Source organism: Anopheles merus, chromosome 3L, assembly GCF_017562075.2.
Source record: "Anopheles merus strain MAF chromosome 3L, AmerM5.1, whole genome shotgun sequence".
Taxonomy (NCBI): domain Eukaryota; kingdom Metazoa; phylum Arthropoda; class Insecta; order Diptera; family Culicidae; genus Anopheles; species Anopheles merus.
The window spans coordinates 22766616-22792454 of record NC_054085.1 but is presented as its reverse complement, the minus strand read 5'-3'; the positions used below and the strand labels follow the sequence as shown (position 1 = coordinate 22792454).

The following is a 25839-nucleotide window of genomic DNA, read 5'->3' as shown; positions in this document are numbered from 1 at the left end:
TAGGCACACACAAAAAAACTGCTTCAAACGCTTCTAAACGAAACTAACCTTCACTATGCGGTACGTGGCATTTCGATAAGAGACGCCCAAACACGTCCACCCAGCAACGTTATAAACTGCATCTATGCAGCAACAACAAACCAGAACTCATCCAGGCATAACGTTCAGTTAGGGTCATGTATGCGCGTTGGCATAGGGTAAATGTTTAACGTTTTTTTCCGAACAGTTGCCGAGTTTTATGTGCGGCGCCAAGATGTGCGGGCCCGAGTGCTACTGACGGAAATCAACCCCAACGGTAGAACGGTTGTGTACGCGACATCCACGCGGAAGACCTCGCACTGCCGCCCTCCCGGTAACAATTGAGAACCTGATGAAAATGTACTGCCACCAGTGGCGCATTGCCGTCGAGAAGGGATTTTCGGGTACGATTTTCTAATGAATATTGCAGGTCAGGTTCAACGCGCGTTTCCGCATCTTCCCCCTAATTTCCAGAAGTCTTCAACGCCTGTTCGCCTTTGTTCGAGATAAGTACACCGAAGTCGGACGTGCTGAATCATCAAGAATTTGACTTTTGGAGTCGGATCTAATGGCTTTCTTTCTTCTTCTTTTTTTGCGCTCTCTCCGCCCTTTCTTCCGCAACATTGGAAACTCGAGTTCTAGAAGCTGTTCAGTGGTAGTGGCGTGTACATTATAATTATCAGATCACTGTGTGGTGGTGTGGGATTTGCAGTAAGCCTGGGCAAATTTATTCACCCTTCGTGGGTTCGTCCGCAACAAGACCGCAGACTGCAAAACAGACATTGCCTCACAATATAACTAGCACACTCAGCGGTACATCGTTTAAACAGATGTGGAATCGATTTGCCGAATGATGCCTCCCCATTGAATATACATTACTAATACCGCCAGTAGCACTGCGTTCAGGTCCATTCGTATCGAAGCAGAATAGACATTTTATTGGAGATGTTTAGCACGCGCGCATACACACACACCCAGACGCACTTCTGACAGGCATGTCCGATCGATTCTGTTTCGTGTTGCTCGATTTGCATAGCATTGTAGATTAAATACCGTTCATGTGGAGAATAAATTGAAATTTCAATGGCACGAAACTACCCGAAAGCATTACACAACTGCGGGTGAAAGGAGGAGCTGGCATAGATATTCATTTCAGATACGGAGTACGATCGATACATCAAATTGATTTTATTATCATGCGAGTATCCCGACCGCTTACCTGACAGTAACAGAATTTCTGATAATTGAAATTCGATTTCGTTTTAATGAATTATACCAGAGTCTACATCGTTACCAACAATACATAAAGCACACAGGCACACTTAAACTCCGTTCCAACATACAGGCTGGCGTTGCCTAGCCATGGCTTATCAGCAGTTTAGCGCAATAATAAAAATAGCTTTAAAAGATAGTTTCATTTCCAAAACAGCTATCAAGACGATAGGGCCGGCTCGACGCCCAGAGCTCTTTGAACTATACCGTCACAGAGAGCCATGCTGTGCGCGTGTTGCACTAAGCATTTTTCATCTCCAATGAAGTAACTCTGAAGCCGATCGCTTCTCGTTTGGGACCTCCAGTTCGGACATGAAATTCCCATTTGTGAGCCTGGGTGGGATGATGGTGATCTTTATTGGATCAAAAACCTCGCTTCTTAAGCTATCAGTCCCCACGCCCTCCGTTTGCAAACGGGGATTTTCAAATATTTAAATTTATCTTCACCGTGCTGGAGTCTAGGCACGTAACGGCTTAAAACGAAGCCTCCCACACACGATAGTACGGCCGGACGGACAGGGGGACAGGAATAAATCACATTTAGTTGATCTATTATACCGTCTAACCCATCATCATCAGCAGCAGCAGCAGCACCAGCAACCGCGTCCAGTGGCCTGCCACCAAAAAATGATTATTCCAAAAACTAGACATCATTTTTAAAGCAGTTAGCAACCGTTTTGTGAAATTGTGTTCGTGGGTTCGCCCCGCCTCTGACCGCTAACTGGCGGTCGCAAAGACATAAACCTAATGGACCGAAATGAATGTAATGTCACACAGCCCGAACGGGTCTCTGCGTCCCTCGAACGCACGCGGACCCCGCAACAAAGCCCGCGATATGTTAATTACATTAAGCTCGAACATGCTCGTCTACTGCACTTGAACCCATCGGGCCGTTTTCCGACCTCTCGTGTGGTTTACGCGTCGTGCTCGAGGGAGTAGGTTGCGGCCCCTGTATTATCCATTTAACAGTTGCACTCCACTAATTGCCCTGGGTTCCCGACACCTCATTATGCGGCCAGTATGCCTCCATCCATCCAAGCGCCAGACATCGCCTAAACAGTGAAACCATATAAAACATGAATTAAAAACAGAGCGAGCGTTCAAGTGCGAGCCCAATTCAAATACGGCACCGCGAGATGAATAATAAAAGGCACACTCTGGTCGGTTCGTATCTTCGTCTAGCATCCCTTCAGAATCGGTTCTCCAAAAGCGAAACCAACCCTAAAAGGTGCCCCAGAGGATAGCATCGAGTGCTGATCAATGTCATCTTCCTCCTGTACCATGCTTTGCCTTCCCTTCCATTGGGAAGAAAACTCGTTTTGCCTCACTGGACATCGCTGTGCAGATGTGAAATTCGTAGGAAGTTCTTGGAGTTGTATTCAAGATATTCAAGCTCCGCTGCAGAGCATTCCCACCAGTTTCAATATCTGCAGACTATCGTTCTAGCAAGAGGTTTAAAGTAAACTGAGCACTGGCCCTTTGGCAATGAGCCTTACTATGTACAACACCAACATCGCTGGTCACGCATGGTCACCCACTCCACTCATGTGTAATCCAGTGAGTGTCCCTGTTTCCCGAACACCGAAATGCCTACACAGATCCTGCACAAACAAACGGCAGCAACGAGTTTATGCTATGCTTCACTGCAACACGCCACATTCGGACGCATGCTGATGGGGCGATTCGCCCAAACAGTGGGAGCAGCAGTATCTCTCCCGCTCGTCATCCAACTCCTCACACTTGCAACCTTCAATTCCGCACCACGGACTCGGTGTTCTGCCAAGCACAAAATGCACAACCACTGCAGGCAAAAGTGCGAGAAGTGAGAGAGATTAAATTAAACCACTTCACTACGGAATCGGGTGGTAGGGGTATGTTAGCGACTTGCCAGCTGAAGATTCGGAACCTGAGTCGTCCGAACAGGGACGACACTTTGGGGCAACTTGCTTCGTTCTGTGTGACGTGGTCTCGGACTTCTCGCTTCATGGCAGGAGATTTCACAAGATTCAATTACTTAATTGGCGTATGGTGGAAGATGTTTTGCTGGTTTGATTTCCAACCAGTTCACTGGTTCACGGAGGCAATAAAAAGCAGCTCTCTTGTACAAGTATAGCAAAATTCACTTTCTGTTTATGCAACCAACCAGCTGTCGAAGGGGATAGGTTTATAGTCTGCACATTGATAAACACTCACCCACCGCGATGAATGACTTAATTTTTGTTCCTCATGTCTGGGAATCTCTGTTTAGATTGCTCCATTATGGCAAACCATATCCGCACCCGTCGTTAACTCGCCCACATCTCAATCTGCTATACAAAACTCTATGAAAAAAATGGCTAACGCAGACACTCCAACACAATTGTATATCAATAAAAAGGCCCGACCGGCAGGCTAAAATTACGCGCTACAAGAAGGGTCTTCCAGCTCCAGCTACTGTGCGAAATACTTAACGTCTTCGGGATCGAGATTAATGTTGTTATGACGCGCTTACATAAAACACCCGCCACAAAAGCTACCCTTTGTCGTTTTGCGTAATACCACGCGCGAGACCCTTTTAAACCGCGCCCGAAACCACTTGCTAACAATCCCGCCGCCTGAGATTGAGAGAGTGTTGTGTGCTGTAGAGAGGAACATCAGCATCAACAACAACAACAAAAGGAAAAGGTTCTTTCTTGCTCGCACGCCTTTCGCAAAAGTCTGATGAAACTGTATCCGCAAACAAATTGTTGCAGCAAGTCGCGCGTGGTTCAAAACGAAATCCGAAACCACACAGCATTGTGAGGAGAGCTTGAAGGGGAAGGCAATAAGATGCAAGACAGAATGAAGCGCTCTGCTCAGATGAAGATGCTGCTCCGTGCTCTAAACCAGCTCAACCAAACACACTACCACTTTGGAAGTGGAGCAGAAATTTGCATTAATTTGCCACCGGACCTTACCGGAATCGAGTTACTTTCGGTTTCGGGACGTCGGCCGTCGGACGTCGAATGTCTCGTGTGTTTATTTGTTTCACAATTTGTTTTGAACCAATTTAGTGACCAACTCCCTGACACTGATTTTGAGCAGGGTGTCACCACCACCACCAACGACGTCGGCCAGAGCCGGATGTCTTAGGGGGATGTGTCCATTTAGTTGTGTGTTGGACTCGGCGGGCTCGGGACGACCCAAGAATCATCATATCGATCCCGGTCAATGTCCGAACAAGGGCATCCACGCAAGTTTGATGCGCGTGTGTGTGAGTGGGTTGACCGTGGATTATTGGATGGTGTCAAAGTCAAAAACTCAAGGACCAACCGCCACCCCAAAATGCAGCGACACCGAAGATTGTGATAATACTGCCGCACATTGGAGTAGAGCGTCAACAAGACGACAGCTTACGGCGAGGCCTCCTCACTCTATCCGCTTCAAAATAGTCGGTTACTTTCCCGCGCACGTCTGTTATTATTTAATCGAGTTGAATGTTCTTGATAAGATTCCGTACACGACGACAAGACGGGTCGGCATGTGACGGTTCCATTTGCCGGCTGGTTGTAGGCTTTTCCGTGTGGGAGCGGCGGCATCCTAACTAATTTCCTTGCCCTACCCTTATCTGGCACTTTCTCGGGAGGATGACGATGGCGCTTTTCTGGAGGTCGTTATCGGTGAGTTAACCGTATTTCCGATGTTCTCCTTCGGATGACATCCACGGGTAAGGCACGTAACGGTGCGGAACGTACACGACTGCCGGAGCGGTAAGTGAGATAGTGAGGAAATTGAGCTGCCTAAACATACAATATGCTGTACGAGATCTGCCCTGATAACGCTAACAAGGCGTGGTCGGTGGACGAAGCTGCTATCTGCGGCGTACGACTGAAAGTTATCTCTGGCTCTTAGCTGTGCAACGTATCCGTGGGTGCAAGTGTACAATTTAACGTTAACGTACGTTTCTGTTCGGTGCTGTTGGTGGCTGGGAAAAGCTCAGGTTAATTTATGATCAATACTGGCGAGGATAGCTGTCGATGTGCAGCTTTTTAATTGAATTATAAGCCACAAAATTAAATAACCCCTGCTTTTTTCAGATTGTAATAAAAAATACGATGATAGGATTTTTACCTGGTTGAAGAATTATAGTCATGCCTCATGACGATCATGTCATCTTCGCACCTCTGGGGAGTTGGCGGGCATTGACACTGTTGTGGACTGAATCGTTATGTTCACACCAGTTGACTTTGTCAACGACAAGCATAGCTAATATTGCTGTGTATGTGTATGTATGTTTTATTTTTCTAGCCAAGAGATAACATTTTGTGATGTTGCATTCTAGCTAGAACCAACTTCAAGATTCTTTACAGCTTGAACAAATATAAATACGTTTGTTTACACTTTGTTGATATCTCTATCAGATAAAGGTTATGGAAGCTTTTGCACTGCTACAGCTAGGCAACCTGAGTATGCTCCAAAGAAACCAAGAAATTCGTGACGAGTTCCTCTACAGGCAAAGCTATCCCGCTTTCTTGCCATCCAGAATTCCATACAGCTACATCATCCACTGTCAGCGTCAGTTTGTGGGGGGAAATCGTGACACACGATAAATGTGTCAACTTCCACACCATGATTAACCCGTTGTAAAGCTGTCTCCCTCTATCCCCCCTGGAACCATGGACGCGTTTGCTGTGTTCTCGTTCATCGGTGTTTTAAATCTTCATTCCCGCTTCTAATCGCGATGACGAGCGCCCACAATAAACATAAAGCCACTAGAAAGCGCCAAAGAAAGAACCAACTGGTGGTTTGGAACGGTACAAGAACCGCGAAAGAAACCACGTAACAAGTACAAACACACACCCAAACACACATACGCACCCGGCAATTGCTTCATTAATAAAACAAACCTCGCCCATTCAGCAGCGAACGTGCGCGAAACAGCTTAGCGCCCGTAGCCTGCCCCTTTCTTTATTCCGAACCAGGTCGAGTGTCTTGTGGTTCTGTTATGGTGGTTAAATAATGAGACCGCTACTCGCAGACACAGCCAGAACACGAACAGAATGGGGGAGAGTGTGGTAGGCTCGGCCCTGTGATGAAATAATTACGTATAATTTCTCATCTAAAACACTCTATCAAAGGCCCCTCCAAACGTAGAAAAAACGTCCCCGGTGTGACTGAGAGCGCAAAACAGCTAGAGAATCTTGGTCGCGGTGCTTTGGTTTGCGACAACTCACCGCTGCTTTATGAGCTCATTTTTTCTCTTCATGTAATAAACAGCCCGAAAAGAGCTTACAGGAATGGGAAGAGTTCCTAGGCCGGCACGGTTATGGGCTGTGTCAGGAGTGCACGTGTGTCTAGACGCGTGGAGCGTTTCGTCGTCAGCAGTTGGCAACATTAATTTTCACTAATTTGCCCAAGTGGCCCATGAAGTCGCCCAGAAGCGGTATACTGTACATCAGAAAGCATTTAAAATTAAATAAAGAATACAGCCAAAGCAAACAAAATTCTTCCCTTTTTTTGCTGATGTATATGGTGCAATGAAAGCAACAACAAAACCGATTCAAAAAATGAAAAGAAATGGGCTGGGAGGTAAGATCGTGTACGAGATTTTACATACTACATGCTTTGAGTAAGCTCTTCCGAATCGTAAAAAAACGCTCACCCAGCAAAGAACGTTTACAGTAAACGAGATTCTTTTTATTCTCACCCCCAACGCTCGCAACCCTCGGGAGGGAGCCGTCGAGCAGACGGGTGAACAAATAAAAGTACAAAAAAGCACCCCCACAAGATATGCAGGAAGGATGCAATTGAAGAGGAATGTGCAACAAGAAACATTCGTATGCAGGAAGCGTATAGAAGAAGAATTGTAGCATCGTTCCACGTTGGGCATATATATATACAAATGCATTCAAATTTGCCAGGAAAGATATTCAGAAACGCTGTTGATGCTTGTCGCTGATTGCTGTTGAGTGGAAAAATATACTTAGCTAATTATGCAATTTTCATTCATACATGCTACTTCAGGTTTAATGTAAAAACACAATTCTGCAGCCTTTAACCGGAAAGCAAGAGCTAAAACAATGAAGCAGGAAAGTTAGTATTCAAGTTATTCTAACCAGTCCAACCATTCCCAACGGTTCCCAGTTTACATTATTCATCTAACTTGATAACTTGTGATCCGCAGTTGCAAATCTTCTAACAATTTGTCTTCCGTCTTCGATGATTTATATTGATCTTCCTGAAACCCGCCGCCCGGACGAGTGCGATTGTCTTGCTGTCACTGTTGCCATCGCGCACAAAGCTCCATAAAATCAACAGCTTATAAGCTGAAGCAGCACTTTAATGACTCCCAACCGACCATGAAGGTTAGCTCGGTAATATTTCAACACGCTTTAAACGCTAGCCACACTACCACCGGCCGCAGCAACCTACCTGCAACGACATCGGTGCCGTTCCGGTAACATCATCGATGGTGTTGTCTTTCTCTCTTCACCACCGCCACTTTTAATTCACGCCACCAGGATAGATTAGTAGATGCGGGTCCACACCCCGAGCAGTTGGGAGCCGGTTGGGAGTGTCACTTCAGCTTGTCTCAATCAAACCCCATCACTATGTTTACATACATTCTAGCAGTTCAGCTTTTTTGCTGTTGTCTTTCCTCTCCATTTAAGTACCTTTTAATCTCTAACACGCACACGCCGTAGTTGTCGTTCCGCAAACACTCACACACGGTCCATCCAGGCGATGCCGTAGAGCGATTAAGTCCGCAGGCAACTAGCCGGAGATTTTATCGACAGCGCAATATCGATTCGGCGTTTTCATTACTTTTTAATATCACTCCCTGGCACAGAACTCTGGCGACGGACACACCCCAAAGAACCCCGCACCGAAAAATTGTCCCCAGCTCGACGACGGACCGAGCAACAGCATCCGAGGGCGATCGGAAAACTAATCACGCCGATGAACGCCCAAAGGCCTGAAGCTGCCGGCCGAGAGTGGACAAAAAAGCTTCAACTTCAACGGCCGAGTGGGAGTGTGCACTGTCAACTTCGTCAATGGGATGGCGGAGTCTGTGTGTATGTGTAAGTGTTTCTATCCTCAGACCGGATCCACAGGATTGGCAATGACTAGTTTCATCTCCGGTTGAGGTCCGTGGGTTCAATAGCCCAGCGGTGGTCACCAAGCAAACATAGTGCGCACCGCCATGTCCACAGCACACACACACACACTTACGCCCGGTCACTTACTTTCTCGTGAGTAAAACCCGTGTCGAACCAAATACAGCCATCCCCACATAACCTGTCGTTCCGCAGACAGAAGTTTCACTAATTGATTTTTACTCAACTCCACACCACGCTTGCTGTACGCTTCCAATCAAACGATGCTTCGATCACGGCACACGTGGGATGGTACGGAACGGAACGGAACGCGTCACACTTAGCAGACAAGCAAAACTCTCACTGAAAGGTATGGTTTATTAGTGGCTCATAATTCATGCACAACGAACTGCGACTCTATCCAGAATTAACACCAACATCAACCGGAACCTTTACATCATCACCGTTTCCAAACTATTGGCATTAATACCCTTCCGAGACGGGTTGCACAGTCACTTGCGGACACTTGCTTACTACTGGCAACGCAGCTGTCACCGAACCACAAACTGTCGTCCTCCAATCTGCAATTCGTAGAACTTTTATTTCCACTCCCTATCCCTCTCTCTCTCTCACTCTCACTGTTCGCTTCCTCCCCACACAGATAGGCCTCGTGCATTGGCGGACAATAAAAAAAGTGGTGCATTTGCCCGCCACACCATCATCTACCCGCCAGACTGGAGGGCCTTCATAATTCTCTCCCAGGTTGTGCCAGTTCGCAAGCTCTCGCATTTCTCTCGCATCACCCAATTTGGCACAGGCCACAGGATTTCGGATCACGTACATAACCCGGCGGGGATGGTGGCGGCAGCATGGCTCGCGTAGCTGCTGTAGCTGACCCCCTTCATCTAGGCCTCGTAGAACGTCAGCCTACTTTGCCCGCTGTTCTCGCAGGCAGCTACGAACTCTAACTATGTCACTTCCTGGGAGGGACAGGAAAGAAGAAAAAATACGAAATAAGCGTACTCCGTTCCCTCGCTTGCTCTCCTCTTGGCGGGTCGATTGCATCGATCTACTTTAGCTCGGTGCGGCCACACCGCACGATCGGACTGCGTGTGTAGATTTGTGTATGAAAGTTCCACTGTTTACTGGAACCCTTCCACTTTCATTCCTTTTCCTCCAGCAGCGCCCAATCCCCACACAATCGATTGTCTGCGCCATATCCGACGCCGCTCGCCCTTCTCGCTTCGGTTCGTGCGATGCGGGTATATATTGTTGTACTAACCTAGATATTGTGTCACTATGCTCTGCAACTGCAAGGTGAACTAGCTGACCGACCGACTGTGTCCCAACCGAGTCTAGCAGCAGCTACCAACACGGGACGCAGCCTTATACTACTGTCGACTGCTTCACAAAGCATTGCGGATGTACTAGCAGTTCGCGGTACTGGATAAATCTTTGCCATAAATTCTCCTTCCCCAAACCAAACCAATCTACTAAACATTGCCAAATCAAATCAACTAAAACAGATTGCTGCTGTAACTTCTGTATGACTTCCGCCCGCTGGAACCTAGTTTTGTGACGTCCCACAAATCTACTTATTCCGCTACATTCGCGTAACATTACACCATTCCATCAGACGTAACTTGTACTTTATTGCAAAACTTGCTCAACGTCCTCCCGAAAAAAAAGTTGGTCGTTTTAGGGTGGATTATTTTTGCGTTTTTTTTTTGTTTGACAACAGATCTAGAAAAATCTCACACGGTGCCACTATTTTGCTCGAAACGAAGAAGAAAAAGTCCCTCTTTCTGCAACCACCTGGAACGTCTCCGGAGGAAGCTGTACCATTATTACATCTTTGCATAGCCGAATCCAAGAAAAGCGGAACACGAAAGAAAAGTGCTCGGAATTGACTTCCGTCACCAGCAGACGACGAGCTGTAATCGCTTCCGATTACACGCTTCCAAGTTTCACCTTCCGATTCCACAAGTCGCAAGGGTAGTCTAGGCGAAAGTAAGTGGTGGAAGTAACAAACAAAAAAACTTCTGTTTCAGCAGAACTTCTATTTGTACAGACATTTGTGAAACTGTCACGTGCATTATGCTGGAGTGAGGTGCAAATACCTTGGACCATTGCAGATTGAGCGACAACGGAACCGTTTAGTGGCGTTTACTACATTCATTTCAGAAGAAAAAACCAGACCCGTTTCTGCGGATGAACCAAAACGTTTATGCTACTATATTGAAACAATGATCCAAATGACTTTCCTCGTAGGTTTACGGCAGTATGTTTGGTATGTTGAAGTCACTTTGCAGCCGTTACCGTACTCTTCATTAATTTACTGCTTTTTTCCTGAGAAGCACTACTTTACAGAACGCAGAATATGATAGATGAAATATAAATGAGCATTTCAAGTGGAATTAGATATTATCCTTCAAAATAAATGAAGGGTCCATGAAAGTCCCTCTCGGACAAGAGATTGTATCCTTTCATTGAGGTTGATGACGGGAAAAGTTGAGCATCATTCATCTGTACCGGAAAGGTCGTATCAAAAGTATAAAAATATGATATTAAACCCTTTTCGCCCTCCATATGAACTCCATCCTCGCCGGAGATTGTATTCATAAAGAGGTGGAGAGTTTTCCATGCTCGGCCGCACATCCTTTTTGTAGCTTCAACGAAAGCAATAGAACGACACCGATAATGACCTTTTCATCGGTTTTCTGCAAAATTGAAGCAAAAAAAAAAAACACGCACAACATAAAAGTTGTATAACTTTCGCTCACTTTCTCCTTGGACCCTCGGTACTCCTCCGTATATTCAATATTGCTCGTATTGCCCTAGGAATCCCTAGTGTTTGCTGAAAAGACCAATCTAGAAGGCCGGTTCTGTGAGTGTGCCGGCACATTGATAAGACCACTCTCTCTCTCTCTCCCTGTTCGCTCAATTATGCCACATTCTTCCCAACCCGATGAGATCTGCTTTTAAGAAAATTACCCCACGCCTCGGTTGCATCCGGCAGTTGCAGACCTAGCGAGCGCTTCTGCGCACTGACGAGCTCCGGTTGAATCGTACCGGCGCTCGCCGGAATATTTGTCAGTACCATAACATCCAGATACCGTTCCCTCTGCCTAGGAAACCGGTCTGGAGAGTGTTTTGAAAATAAAAACAAACTCAACCTGCCGACCGACGCTCTGTAAACACCGGGTCAGCCAAGAAATTGTGCTACTCGCTAGGGACCACTGCGGTCATTATTATTACGCGAGATCTAGGCAGGATGTTTCAACCCGGTGTGACAACCGGTTACACGGATCTTTCACCGCAGTAGCTTGATGAAATTAATTGTAAGCGAGTATAAAAAAGCGAAAGTTCCTATTAGAGGAGGAGGATTTAGCAAACATAGTAATGACACTAGGTAAATTAATTCTTATTACAGCCAATTTAATATCCACGCCTCGTGCTCGTCTGTCTTCTCACTGACACCGGGTATCTCAATGCTTGGCGGATGCTACCGCCTGTTGCTTTGGCGGGGAAAATCTCACGAGCAAATGGTGAGAGATGCAACGGCCAATAATGAGCCTTGCGTGGGAGTTTCTCTCCAAAGGACACTCATTCAATCGCCCACCAGGGAATGGAAGATAAATGGCTGTGTGCGTTTGTGTACTTTTTTGTGGGTTTCACCAACGCTATGTTATATGGTCGTTACAATTACATTACACTGCTCGCGGCATAACACACCCCATTAAATCCCACAACGATGCATAATTTGAAAGGTTACAGGACGGCTAGGGTACGGAAGGAATGGTTCAGGTGGGGGCTTGCCTTTTCTGTTCTCGCAAAAAAATGTACCGCTAAAACTCACCGACAAGATAAAATCAGTGCGTTGTTGGAAAATCAATACGGTTGGGGCATGGGAAAATACACAAGCCGTCGTTGCTTCATATTTTACGAGCCCTCCCGTTTTGTAGTCTCACATGCCATACATTAACAGGAGGTCTGCGATGCCTTTTTAAGCAGGTCTCGAGTCGTAAACGTCGTACCGGTGTCACTTTTCGACAAGATACGAGCAGTTTAAAATAAACTGATAAGAGTGACATTAAACGCCCCTCTCCCTACTAACAACTAGTACAGTGTGAAGGATACGTGCCTTATCAAGTCTAGCTCTTTATTAACATCTTAAACCATCAAAAAAAGTCATAAAGATGACGTACTTAACTTATGCAAGGTGTCATTTAATTCGTTGCTGCAAAGTTATGAGAGCAATTAAACCACCTACAGTGAGCAGTAAGCAGCAGCAGCAGCAAACCAACCCACCGCCGAACAAACGAATCCCGTAGGTAGAAGTAATTTAAACCGCACAGTAAACACACGCTGCTCCAAAAATAGCACCAAACAAACTACCGAACAGGAGATTTATCAAGCATCTTTTGCGCCTTCCCAGAGCAAATCGAACATCTAGATTGGCTTGGAGAGTTCTCCGGAAGGTACAACTATTAACCCACTTAGATTCCAGCTAAGCGCTATTTCCTGAACCAGCGGGTCGTTGAATGAACGAAAACTCCCAGCTGGATACGTGACTTTCTGCGTCAAACAACTCGATGGAAATAGCCAATGAGCTCAGTAGTTCGCTATGAGTGACACCTAACAGCATCACACACCTTTTGTTCGTGGTCTTTCGTTGAACTCTATATTAATTGGAGACCAGACGTGAAATCATTTGTTATTTAGAAAAAAAAAACCTCAATAAATTAGGAATCCAAAAGCTTCAAAATATTGAATTACCACAGTTTTTGAGAGGTGAACAATCAATAAAAAGTGAAAAAAAAACAGGCTTACGCCATCTAGTTTATTCCATACTTTTCAAGTTTTAGATGTTGGCTATTAGATCCTTAGAGCACATGTTTTTCAGAAAGTTATTTAAACCCAATTTTTGGATTTGTTAATTCCACTCAAGTCTAGATTCTCAAAGAAAGTTTCTAAAACCAAAAACAACTGGAAAACTTCGTACAGTTATTGTATACCAGTATCCAATGCCAGTTTTCGAGGCCATCACGACCCCAGGTAGTCAATGGACATTGTATTTCCCAGTGGGAAATTCTAAAATAGTACCCCCTCAGTGATAATGACTGTAAAACCTGAAAAATAGTCCAAAAGACACTCTCAGCTTCAACGACTATTCCCGCCATAGCAGCAGCTTTGGAAGCCGTACAACAATGGGCAGCAGTACTCCCCTACTTTAAAACGTGCTCCCCAACAATCACAGCAAACGCTCCCCTCGTTGACGGTGGTAGTAGCACCGGGAATGCCCAGTGAAACACGCACTCAATAACCCACCACACCGGTCACGGGCAAAAAGGTCTCGGACAGTCTAAGCCTCGGAATTGCGGTGTGACATTCTATGCCACAGACGGGCGGAGGGAGGCGATGACTGGCTGACTGACTGACAATGACCGTCAACCGAACTCCACACCCTTGATTTCCAGCCTGGATGATGCAGGCTAGTCAAATGCAAACGAGCCTCCATTCCCGAGTACGTCTGGTAGCGTGGTGACTCTCGAATGCTCAAGTACATCAGCATTACCAACGACATGATTATGTAAAATATGTACGTACATCATTCCATCATTTCCATTAAACTGTCCCATGCATTCTTCGCGTCTTGCATTTCTTGCAACGGGGTAGCCCATCTTTGGTGGTAGATCTTCAGAATGGGAATGCAAACAGAGAACACTCCCTTCCTTTGTCGCAAGGCATTGCTACAACATGATTAATGTTTTTGCCTGCTTTACTGATACTTTCAATCAAACGTGAATGGGAAATTTATTACGGTGTGCATGAAGATCAATTTCCGTATGATTATAATGTTCTACCAACATTAAGAACAGCCTTCAATTGAGTATTACACAATAGATGACCATTATTTGTATGTTATCAAACGAAGTACAGGCTTTACCCAACGCATTGGAGCTAGTGGATAAAAGCAAGTTAAAAGTGGATAAAAGCAAGAGAACTCATTTTTTAACAACAATACCTTATTGTTCCTCACTACATACGCGAAAACTATTCCCGCATCATTTTACCAAAAAATACAAGCAAACTCTTTATTTGAAACATGTTAAAAAAGCGCAACACACCTCCCGCACATACATGCGGGAGTAGGAAAATTGCGCGCGGGGACAAAATTACCCACCAACCGGGTACGGCACTAAGGACAAAGCGATTATTTCGGTTACCGGTTGGATGAACCGTCAGATTTGGCTACCGAGTGTCTGCTGAACCTGCTGGAGCTGAACACAATGCTTGTACAAATGCACGGTACTGTACGCGCGTTGCTCCTTTTTTTTCGGCCACTTTTTGCGTGGCACTGCAGAACAAATTCATCATCTCTCCCGGGCACTGCTGGCGTGTGTGTATGGTATGGCACTCACCTGTGAAGAAAGAAAGAGAAAAGGCCAGGAGGAAGGAAGTTAGTAAACATTACATGCTCATTGTGACACAATTTGAAGATAATTTTCGAAACCGAAATCAATGGTTGGATTGTGTGTAGAGGCTGCGGAGGAAGGGTGTTCAAAATTGGTTTTAAATTTGAGCACAATTTAAATTGCGCTGCGATTGTGGCAATCGCTTGCAATGGCGTTCATCAAGCTGTGAAATGACGTAATGTACATTTTTCAGTTGGAAAAAACTGTAATGAAATCAATGGTTTATAGTCAATTTACATAAAATTAGTACGAGAATATCTTTTTCATAAATACGCAATGCCACAAAAAGGTTAAATTTATTGTTTTGCTGCAATACTGTCTATTGACCAATTTTTTATGGGCGGTTTACTTTTTGGTTCCTCTGCTCTCTAAACTTTCAGCACACTTTGCGCGCCATCGTCAATTGCACCAAGTTAAAGTTTCATGAAATTTGTCGTAAATGAATATTTATGGCTAGAATCCACCGCGGCAAGTGTCGTTTGGCTTCTTGTACATCGTTATGCTTTCTTCGAGGGTTTCTAGCAAAAAAAAAACGCCGCATGATATACCCTACCGAGCAGCGCGTCTACCGCCACGTACTTTCAATTATGGTTGACATCATATTTTACCGACAAAATATGGCCGCTGTTTCAATGTCCAATTTCTCGGGAGCATCGAGCTCACTCCGCTTATGTTAGTGCGTCCTTTTTTACAGGACCATTTTTGCTACGAACTTTTCCCAGCTCCAGCATACGACTTTGCAGCACCATGTTGCACACACAAACGATTGTACTGGTGTTTTTCTGCTTGGTGCATATGTTTTTTTTTTGTCGTTCCAGCACCAATCGTGTGCATCGTGAAATAAAAATACACACAGCAAAAGGACACCATTCCCGTTCCATAAATCGATACAAATTCAATCGAATTGCTTCACTCTTCGTATCGTACTGATGCTCCCACATTCAAACGATTCCGATAAAGCACCATTAGGCACAGAGCTCAACGATAAGAACTACCGGAATTGTACGCATCCTTCTTACAGTGGTGCTGCTGCCGGGAGAGAGACTCGCGGATACAGCTGTCGTGGTTGTTTTAGCACATGGCACATGCCAAGTCTGTTGTAGATCCGCTCGAAACGGATATCAGCTTATAGCGAGGACGGATGCAGGGAGCGATACGAAGGGAAATAGTAATGGATTGGATGGAGCTGGATACGCTGGTGAATTGAAATTGTATGATTGGATGATGTTTTCTCGATGCTCGTTGCTAAATGTAGCAAAAGCGATGGTAAACGAATGTTGCTATCATAGGATCTCTTTGTCTCTAGGTGAAGTTGAGCGATAGCAACGATAGCAGGACTTTAACAATAACATAACATAACCCAAAAAAACAAGCATGACGTGAGCTCGGTTGGTTTAAAACGATTGTCAAGGGATTTCGATGCAGAAAATGATACCTCTTTGTTCACATGTTGATGCACGAAACAAGCAGTGGAGTTTAAAAAAATACGGCAAAACAAATTTGTAATGAATAACGTAATGAATTGCGTTTAACTCCAGATTGTTTCGATCAGTTATTGCATGGTTTTTCAGGAGTTCTTATAATTTTGGGACATTTTCTTCTTACATTCTAACAGGATATGAGCTTTATGCGATATAGCATCCCCTTTGGATAGTCACATTGAAAATTCCTATTGAATTTATCCAAAAAGGATGCCACTTCCTGACATAGTAGTAGGAAGTTTAGCTTGTAGTTATTTATAGTGTCGCAACTATATTTACTGCAAATTAAGGATTCAGAATTTCTTCTACACAAAGCCAAATTACTTTCAACTCGTTTGGAAAATGTATTGCACAGCTTTTTCGATAGTAATTAATATAACAAAACACCTCCTCAATTCAACATCTCTTCTCAAAGAATACATTGCATCCCAACAAAAAGAGCATCAACAATGCAATCAAGAATCGGCACCATTTTAGTTCAACCCAAAAATGAGCACAACAGCCGTCCGTCCTAAAGGGCACACTCTGCTCTATACCGAACACTTAACCTGCATCTTCAAACCACTCTTGGCTCGGGGATTGCTCTCCACATCAACAGCAGAGTTCAGGCCACGTTCTCACCAGGGCTGCCCGCGAAGCGATCGACCATAATAATTCACTGCCATATTTTCTCGGATCATCCCAAAGCTGCCCTTGTCCGTGGGCCGGTTGTGTGTCTGCTGCTGATATTCATGCTTTATGTTGCCCCTACCGACGCGGCCAGCGGTGGGAGGTGCCGTGCTTCAAACAATGCTTCACTAGCATGGCGTGGAAAGCGTACCGGCGAATCGACTTAATAATTTCACGATTCCTACCCCGGACACGCAGCATCTTCGGTCCCAGCGAAAAGGCGTGAAAAGCGCCACTTTCTGTCGGACAATCTGTGGCGCTTCTAGTGGTCCTCCGCCCTCTCTCAGTTCGTGCTGGAATTTCAAGCGTGGCAATGAGTGCGCTTTTAACAAGCCGCCTTGAGCCGCACCACACGCCACATAAAATCTTGCGAGCGCGATGTGTGTGCGATTGAGTGCAATTTATGTGTTTCAATCATAAGTTAGCAATTTATGGACGATTGGGATGATAATTTATTGGAAATTATACACGCGCTGCATCGGGAAGGCCAGCGCCGCAGCATTCTTGCAGTGCCGTCTGATGGAGAGAAATGGTTGGCAATGGTGGTTCAACGTTGTGGGGAAATTTGAAGAAAAACATTGCAAACCGTCACAGTAATTTACGGTCGCTGGAAAACACCCTGACGTTCTGTGGATATGGCTTCAAGTAACCGAAGGGAAAGGATAGGAAGCGAAGTACAAATTACCAGGAAATGATTGATGTAACGCCGTTGTGAGCATAATGGAGAGCATGTACGTTGATTATGTTGCCATGTCAAACGGTTCCCGAAAAATTCCATGCCATGACGAAGCAAAGATACAGCGTTACCACTCATACTTGAGATAGGTTTAAGATTAGATAACGTGCCTCAGATAAGCCTGATAACTGTATTTGATTATGATAACCTCAGAACTGCGTGCATTTGATACATCTAAAGTTCTTGCTTGCTTATCTTCAAGGTCTCATATTTTGGGGAAATCTGGTTTACAGAGAGACTAAATGTGAATATCGCAGATTTAAGTACAGTACCTCGCAATTACGCTCTATACTGCGAACCTTGCAATATATTATTCCTAGAAGGATAAACAATTACGATTTCTCCCACCAAGCGGAAGATGCACATAATTGTACCACCTACAGCAATTTTGTTCCAGCTCACCGGAGAGGTTCGAGATATCGAAAGTCTCCAAAAAGCAAACCAAATTAGCTACTACGGGATCTTGCGTCTTAGTAAGTTACGAAAACTTATTAGCTTCCTGTAAGCCAGGCGCACCACACACGCAAACTTTGCCATGTGCTGTACTACCGAGTCGGGATTTTGCGGGAACAGAATACACCTAACCTAGCAGGTCGGTCGTTCGCAAACATTGGCTTTAGGGCCGTAAATTAATATCACCTACGCTACTCGATTTTGATGCCCTAAAGGTATGGCCTGAACACACACATACACACACCCGAATACCCACAAAGTCACAACGAAACTCCTTCGGTAAGTTTTTCTTTGCTTCCCCCTTGCGCCACTCCACACCGTGTGACGCCATTTCCATACCGCCACCACCAAAAGCGGAAACGTGTTTTCTTTACCGCTCCGAAAACAAACAAACAAACAAGGCATACACGTGAACTGCCGTGCTGTCTTCGACGTTGCTCAGGTAATCATGGACTGAAAATGAACGAAAACAAAATGAGAGCAGCAGCAGCAGCAGGGTCGCGTTCGGGAAAGTGGCGGAAGATGTCACAGGGCCGCAACGAAGCCAACGGGGAGCGTCTAAACCCGGCAGCCGCTGGGAATTGGTGTGCTGATTTCAACGATATCGTGAAAAGTCAGCCCCCGATACCATAATGTGGCGCACGTGGCGCGAAAGAAGGTACAGCAACCCGAAGCAGTTTATACACCATTGCACGCGGGACGGCAATTTGAATTTCAATTTGTTTTGACATTTTTGTCGCGAAGGTGGGTGGTACGATAAGCGAAAGAACAAGTAGGTTTTTTCTCTTCAAGTTTAAATTTAAGGATTATAAATTAAAAGTTTTTACATTTCTAGCGAGCTTATGATTCATTTGGCTATCGTGGAATTTGTATAATACTTTGCTGAAAGGGAATTTATCTTGTTTTAATATTATACAAAAATATATGCTTATCGATAGCGTTTAAAAGTCGATTATACCAGACGAAAGCCCTTGCCTACGTTTTACAAAAAAAAAGTATGAAATCCATTGCCACCCAGGCACAAAGAAATCGACCTAAAAACACTCAACCCCCTTTTTTTCTGCACACCTTAACATTATTTCGATGAAAGCAAATTGGATCCTTTTCACCCTACCTGTGCAGCGGTAAAAACCGATCTAATACAGCATGACGGGGAGATGTTTTATTTGATGACGCTGGAAGTTCCTTTGTTTGCTTTTTGACACCTCCCGGTTCTTTTGTAACGACCTTAACCAAACTCAAACATCGAAACGACGCACGAGGGACAAAGTGTAGCTGAGTGAAGGAAAAAGTTAAAGCGCTTCCCCGCGGGTACGGAATGCGTGCTGTACAGGAAAACGAACGAAACCAGCCGCTCCAGCGATGACTTATTGGATAGCGTTAATCAAATGGTTTATTGTTCTGGTCACCCTTAAAAGTACTGTCTGGCGGGAGAAGATATGAATTTTCAATTTGAAACATAAACACCGCACTGCTACGCGAGTTTTACAATCGTTATTCACCTTTGAGCTGAGGTGAGATGAGGTGAGGCGCGGCCTCCATTCGCAATGAACGACAAAATGACAGTTATGAACTTTTACTTTACGTTCTTCGATCGGGCGACGTCCTGCGTTAGTAAACACATTACACCATTTTTGGTATTGATGTGAGTGTGCATTGTGTTACATTTAATTGCCTGCTGCATGCGAAGGTCAATGTGGCGAGGAGTTTGAACGACAAACAGAAGAAGAAACAAGATGTATTCTGGAGCACTGCCATAAATTAGGTATCGCTCCACCGTAAAAGGAAAACACGAAACGGAACACCTTTTGGGTAACATAATGCACTCAAGCCTTTGCAGCATAATGTCTCATAAATAAAATTGAATTCCGTCTTCCTTACGCTGTTTTCCCGTTTCTCTTTTTGCAACATCATTTGCCCGCATTCTTGTTCCTGACATTGGCGACCGACAAAAACAACAGCAACAACAACAAAAAAAACTCAACCATGTGTAAGATATCTTGAGACGGTACCGTAACACCTTCATTAAGTACACGGGAGAAGCGAGACAGCGAGAGTGCGTTGGATGCAGCTGCTGCACTCTGCACGGTTCAGCTTCCGCCGTTTGCAGTTTGCGGTTGGTGAGCGTGGTGACGCCGATCGTGTGCATCGAGTGCCCACTTGAACTCCGGGCATGAGCGCGAACACTTGATGAGCGTCATCTCGGACTGCAGCTGCACAACGAAAACCCCCGTGTTCGGTTCGGTTTGCGCGTTTTGCAGATTCCTGCACTAGTTCAATTCGTATGGCTTTCGTAAGGTACGGGAGTTGTGGTGCAATCCTGCTCCAATAGCATTCAAAAGGTGATGAGTGCATTCGAAAGCGGCCATCGAAATGCACACCTTTCTATCAGCTCCACATCTGTGTGTGGAACTCCATTTTCCAACTACACTACTCTATCTGGAACGAAGGTTACAGACATCAGACCAAGCAATCTTGTAACAAGACAACTGCAACCGAAGCATTCCGAAACAGCGCACTCCCAATTTGGATGCTATTTCTGTTGCGAATAGTCGAACATGTACGAAAGGCTCAAACTATCTCGAAACACACACATAATAGTCTCCCTAACTTGCCTAATGTAAGCCCATTTTAGGGTTCGTCGATTAGCAGCAGCTACACACTTCGGAGTTTAAATGCAGTGTTTTACCGGTACGTTACGAGAATGAAAGACTTCGCTGTTTTGTACCATTTTCGTGCCGAAAAGCGAGGAAAGTTAGTGCCCTGCGGCAGAGGAGTGCATATGCGCGAAAGACACTACCATAGTCTAAAACTATTTAACTGCAATTTGGAAATGGGCCTTTCGGTGCTTTCTACGAGATAGCTCTTGTTTTGGAGGGAGGGGAGTTTCACGCTTAACGATAGCGAACTTCTCCGGTATGTGTGTACCAATTTCAACACATTCTTCCTTTAAAAGGAGTGCCCGGTACATCTGGCAAAGTGTTGTTGAAAACTCTCTTTCTTACAAAAGCCCCTTTCTTGAAGTACGCTCTAGCGAAAGAGTCAGCATCCGTTGCGTCACATGCGTACGACTCCCCGATGGAGTCACTAATGATGGAGCATCATGTTCACAACTATTACACGACAACTGTGCGCCCGCTACGCAGTTGGGGCCACAAATTGGAGTTTTCAATTAATTTTAATTGCATCACGTAGTGTGGAAAAACTACGCTCGGCGTATATCGGATCTCGTCGCCTGTTATGTATGGCGGTGAGTTAGGAATCTTCAAAATCCCGGCTTTACTGGTGCTTTTGCATGGGATATGCCCTGGCAGCAGACGAGCAAAACCGTACACCTTTTCGGTCCTCTTATGCACACTGAACCTAATGGCATGCGTTCGCATTGTATAGAAGGCAGTGTTGAATGAGCGAGACACATCCGTGCATTAAGGCAGCACATCACATATAATTAAAATCTATTTTAAAACACCCTGGAACCTGATATCAGAAGGCGTACTTCACCACAACAAAATTCTTCAAAATCTGTGTCTGGATAGGTAGACCAAGCAGGAACATTACTAACCGGTGAGTCGAAAAAGGAGCGCACACAAAATTTAACAATGCCCTTCAGATTCAATTTACCGAAGCCCAAAAAACAAAACAAAAATGCAGACCGCAATTAGACTAGCTTCAACAATGGTCGCCGCTGTCGCTTTCTTTATTCAATCTAATCTCGCTAACCGAAAATTGACATTGATGAACGAGCTCAAAGACTTCCGACAGTGAATTTCATACAGCGACACACAGCTTGAACTCTCGCCCGAAAGATATAATTCAGCTTCTAATGCTATCAATTTGTGACCATGCGTGCAGCAGAATTCAACTTCAAAAAGACCAGAATCAAACTTGTGACTCATGGTAGGCAAGAAATGTTTTTATTTAAAATCAACAATAAACAACAACCGCATGATGATACAGCGCACCACATACTACATCAACGGCTGAAAAAACACACTCATGCACGTCAACACTGCGAAACACAAAAACCGACCATTCAGCACACACCAGCTGGAAGTACTTAAGCTCATCCAACACGGAGTCCCCCAACAAGCCAAGTTGACAAAATGCAAATGCTGCCAAGTACGGGGGTGACTGCGTGTGACAGCTTCATTTCGATTTATGTGCCGGAGGTGCTAACAAGCAAGCCACCAAAAGTAGTAGCTGTTTTTCGCAGTTCCGCAGCACACCAACCAACGCTTTGAGCAGAAGATTTGGCGAATGCTTGAGCTGACCTGGTGGAGTTGGTGAGTTTGCGAACATTTGTCCTTCTGTGCTATTTATTTTGATTACACACCATGCGCAAATTTGAAAAGCGCACACGAACAGACCACCGCTCTTTTCATTGGACCAGAAGTAGTGAAGACATCCCCTTGTTGTTTGCACTAAACGTCTCCAAACCTGCAATGTCATATTTTAATGTACACGCTCTTACCTGCTTGACTACCCCCCAAGCTCATCCTTTGCTATTTTTAATGCCATAGACCATAATGGTCACGAGTTTCTTGGAATTCCATTCATTACCCACAACGTTCAAGCCAGCTTCCAAAACGGCAAAAATCATCCAAACAGATTTGCGCAACGGACATTCAAACAAAAGAAAACAACCGCATGATCTCATGAAGGTACAGTGCGCGAGATGGGTAAACAATCGGCCGCCGATTTTGCACGCCATTCGATAAATGGTTTGCGTAATAGAAAAAAACGATAGAAGAAGAAACCGAAATCTCACTGCAGTCATTGATTTCTTCTAGCTCGGGCTGGTTGCTGTTATTTGCACTACTGCTGGGCGCGCATTACCGGCTCTCGAATGCGGCTAAAAAACAGTGAAACTAATATCGATGCCGAATGCCGTTTAGACATGCTCACTCCGTGCGCGCTGCGGTACGGATATATTTTTGCGAATCAATAAAAAAACTACACCCAACTAAGACTGTTTTCACTCATCCAACCGGACCTCTCTACTCCACATTGTGGGTACACAGAAATAGGAAAAGCACACCCCCTTCACGCGGTGTTTGGGGTAAATCAATGCAAACACGGGGTGGAAGTGTTTGATTTTCTCCAACTGTACTGTACTGTGCCGCGCGTCAATGAAGAAGCAAATATTTGTGCAATTCAATTATCGCTGGTCGCTCAAAGCAGCCGGCCGCGACCATCTGTTCGTGGGGCGGGAGCTCAATCGTGAGTGGATAATGCATGCTTCCTTCTGGAGTTGCGGTATTAGTGTTTCGGAAATAAAATGTTGTTGAAATATATTTTTAGCATGTATATGCAGAGGATTTTCACCAGAACTGCCACGATTTGCATGTCTTTTTTTATATGATTGCGTCAGTTGTAGGCGCAATTGAATGGATTTAGCTTTCTTTGATGTCCTTGATCCTGACCCTGATTTGAAATGGATGTGCATCACAACTAGATCAGGAACTAGATCTTTGATATTGGTGTTAATTGGCACGATGTAAGAGGACTTTGGTTTTAAATAAACTCTCATTAGGCATCTTAAGGATTATCCATAAATTACGTAACTCTCGCAGATGGGAGGGATAATCTATTGCTGTGCTACGATTTGTTACATACGAAAAATAATGGATTAGAAACCTTTACGCACCAAGGTTTTACCAAAGAAGATTCAAATAAAATGGTAAAATAGAACCAGCCTCTAATTATTTTTTTTGTATTCCATAATTTAATTTTGAAATAATTTTTTAGAGTAACATTTAGAGAGCCATTTGTAGAGTAACATATAGCGAAAGATGTAATAAATTGTCATTTTTGTGTTACGTAATTGATGGATGACCCTTTGACCTTTGGCTTCCTGGTCACATAAATTAGATTATTAAAAATAAAGTTGCATCGGAGTTTCCAACTTCCAATTTTATTTCCCATCAAACTGGTCATTGCACACATCAACACCTGTGCTTCACAATCCTACACCATCAGCCCGAGAGAAGCTTCCGTGAAATCAACATCATAAAGCTCAAGGCGATCTCCACTGGGTGTAAAATTCATTAACAATGCACAACCCGATCTGCGAGCATCTTCCATCCCCCGCTAAAAATGCTCGAAACCATTTTGCACGTGACGAAACGACAAAATCAATCGAACGAGCGCGGCAAAGCGGTCAACCATAAAGAAGATGCGCACCCAAACGACCAAAATAAAACCATCCTTCTTCACTGGCGCAAACCAGTCACATTTAATTTAATTTACACTCCCCGGCCTTTTGTTTTCTTGCATTTCATACACAAACAGCGCACATAATGAAGCAGACAGGCTTTGGGTAAGGTTGATACAATAATCCCTCCAAACAGAAGCAAACAAAAAAAAGACAACGATGGCATTGCGTCCTCCTGCTGGACCGAAGTCTAGCGGATCTATGGTTAATTTATTAAATTACGGTTCGGCACGATCGTTCGGTGCACACAATAATGAACCTCCGCACTGTGTGTCCCTCGGCCAGTCTCTTTCCCCACCGGCGTGCTGCCAAGCATCATTAACAATATCATCATCATTAGCATCATCAAGCTGGGGATGGAAAGGAAAGAGAAAACTCGCACAGGCCGGTGGGTGTACTAGAGCATCGATTGCAAACAATAAACGCCGAAGGACGACCGTGACCCGTTTGAGCGAAATTGTTTCCACCCCCGCAGTGTCCTTCAGAGCAGAGAGGGACAAAAGACAACAATCAAATAAAGGTAACAGTGTCTGGTTTCTCCCCAAATTTCGTTACCGGATATCCCAAGGATAGGACCACGCTGTCACGTGAAGAATCGTTGTGTTGTCTTTCAATGGGAAGAGGATGTCGCAATTTCTGTATCCTAGCATTTGTTACGCAGTCAAAAAGCCAACCTGTCGCTGTGTCGCGCTGATCATAAGCTTCTCTCAGTGCACAATCCCAAACTCCTGCACTGGCCAAGCACGTGGGTTGTGTTTGATTTGTTAATTAAGTATCTGCCGCGGACTCGAAAAGCCATGCATTGCTGCCTGGTGCAGTGTCGCGATGTCGTAAACGGCGTGTGGACTCTGCAAGCTTACCTCCTCCCGCACGGCGACGATGGTGGCAGCTTGAAATGTGAGCCTGCTTACACCTCAGCCTGATGGAACTGTTTCTCCTAGGAGCTGAAGGACAAGTGCCACTGCGCTGGAGTAAAGTTTACGTTCCGGTGTAAAGGCTCCCACGCGCTGCATGATTGACCATTGCATAGCGCCAAACAGTCGTGGCCTTTTGCCACTTGCCACTCTGCACGAGTGGGGTAAGAAAAGTGTCCCACCACCCGGCTGCGGCTGTCCAAGATGGAGATCTCGGACGCGCGAGCCGTAAATTGGTTGCAGTTGAAAAATATCGAATTTAATACACCTACGGAACCATTTGTCTATCATCGGCCCACCTTAAGCTTGTGGCAGGGCAACACACCACTCAGCTAAATGAGTCAAAAAGTTCGCCCGAAATTTGGAACAGGTTCTGAACTTGACTGCTTGCCTAAAAAGAAACACCTCCGGAGAGGCTGGATTGCATTTGATTTCCTTTACCGCAACGGCTGCAGACGGTAGGAACGTCGCTGACAAGATTATGTTATAAATGCGAATGCTGATTTTTAGGCGCGACACGCCTGTTTTGATTGGCGTATAATTTTTCG

The 25839-nt window shown here is 44.9% G+C and overlaps 1 protein-coding gene across 3 annotated transcripts in view; it reads right to left on the bottom strand.

The window, feature by feature from the left end:
• The window catches only part of LOC121599911, a 59221-nt gene that overhangs the window by 9300 nt on the left and 24082 nt on the right, over nucleotides 1-25839 (bottom strand). Inside the window, exon 3 of one of the 3 annotated variants that reach the window (XM_041928058.1) lies at nucleotides 14452-14770. The exons of 1 other annotated variant lie outside the window; for it this stretch is intronic. In XM_041928058.1, coding sequence (XP_041783992.1) covers nucleotides 14601-14770 — 170 coding nt within the window. In that variant the 3' untranslated portion in view covers nucleotides 14452-14600. Of the gene's footprint in view, nucleotides 1-14451; nucleotides 14771-25839 lie in introns of those variants that run through there. One more of the 3 variants, XM_041928060.1, reaches the window with a different exon arrangement.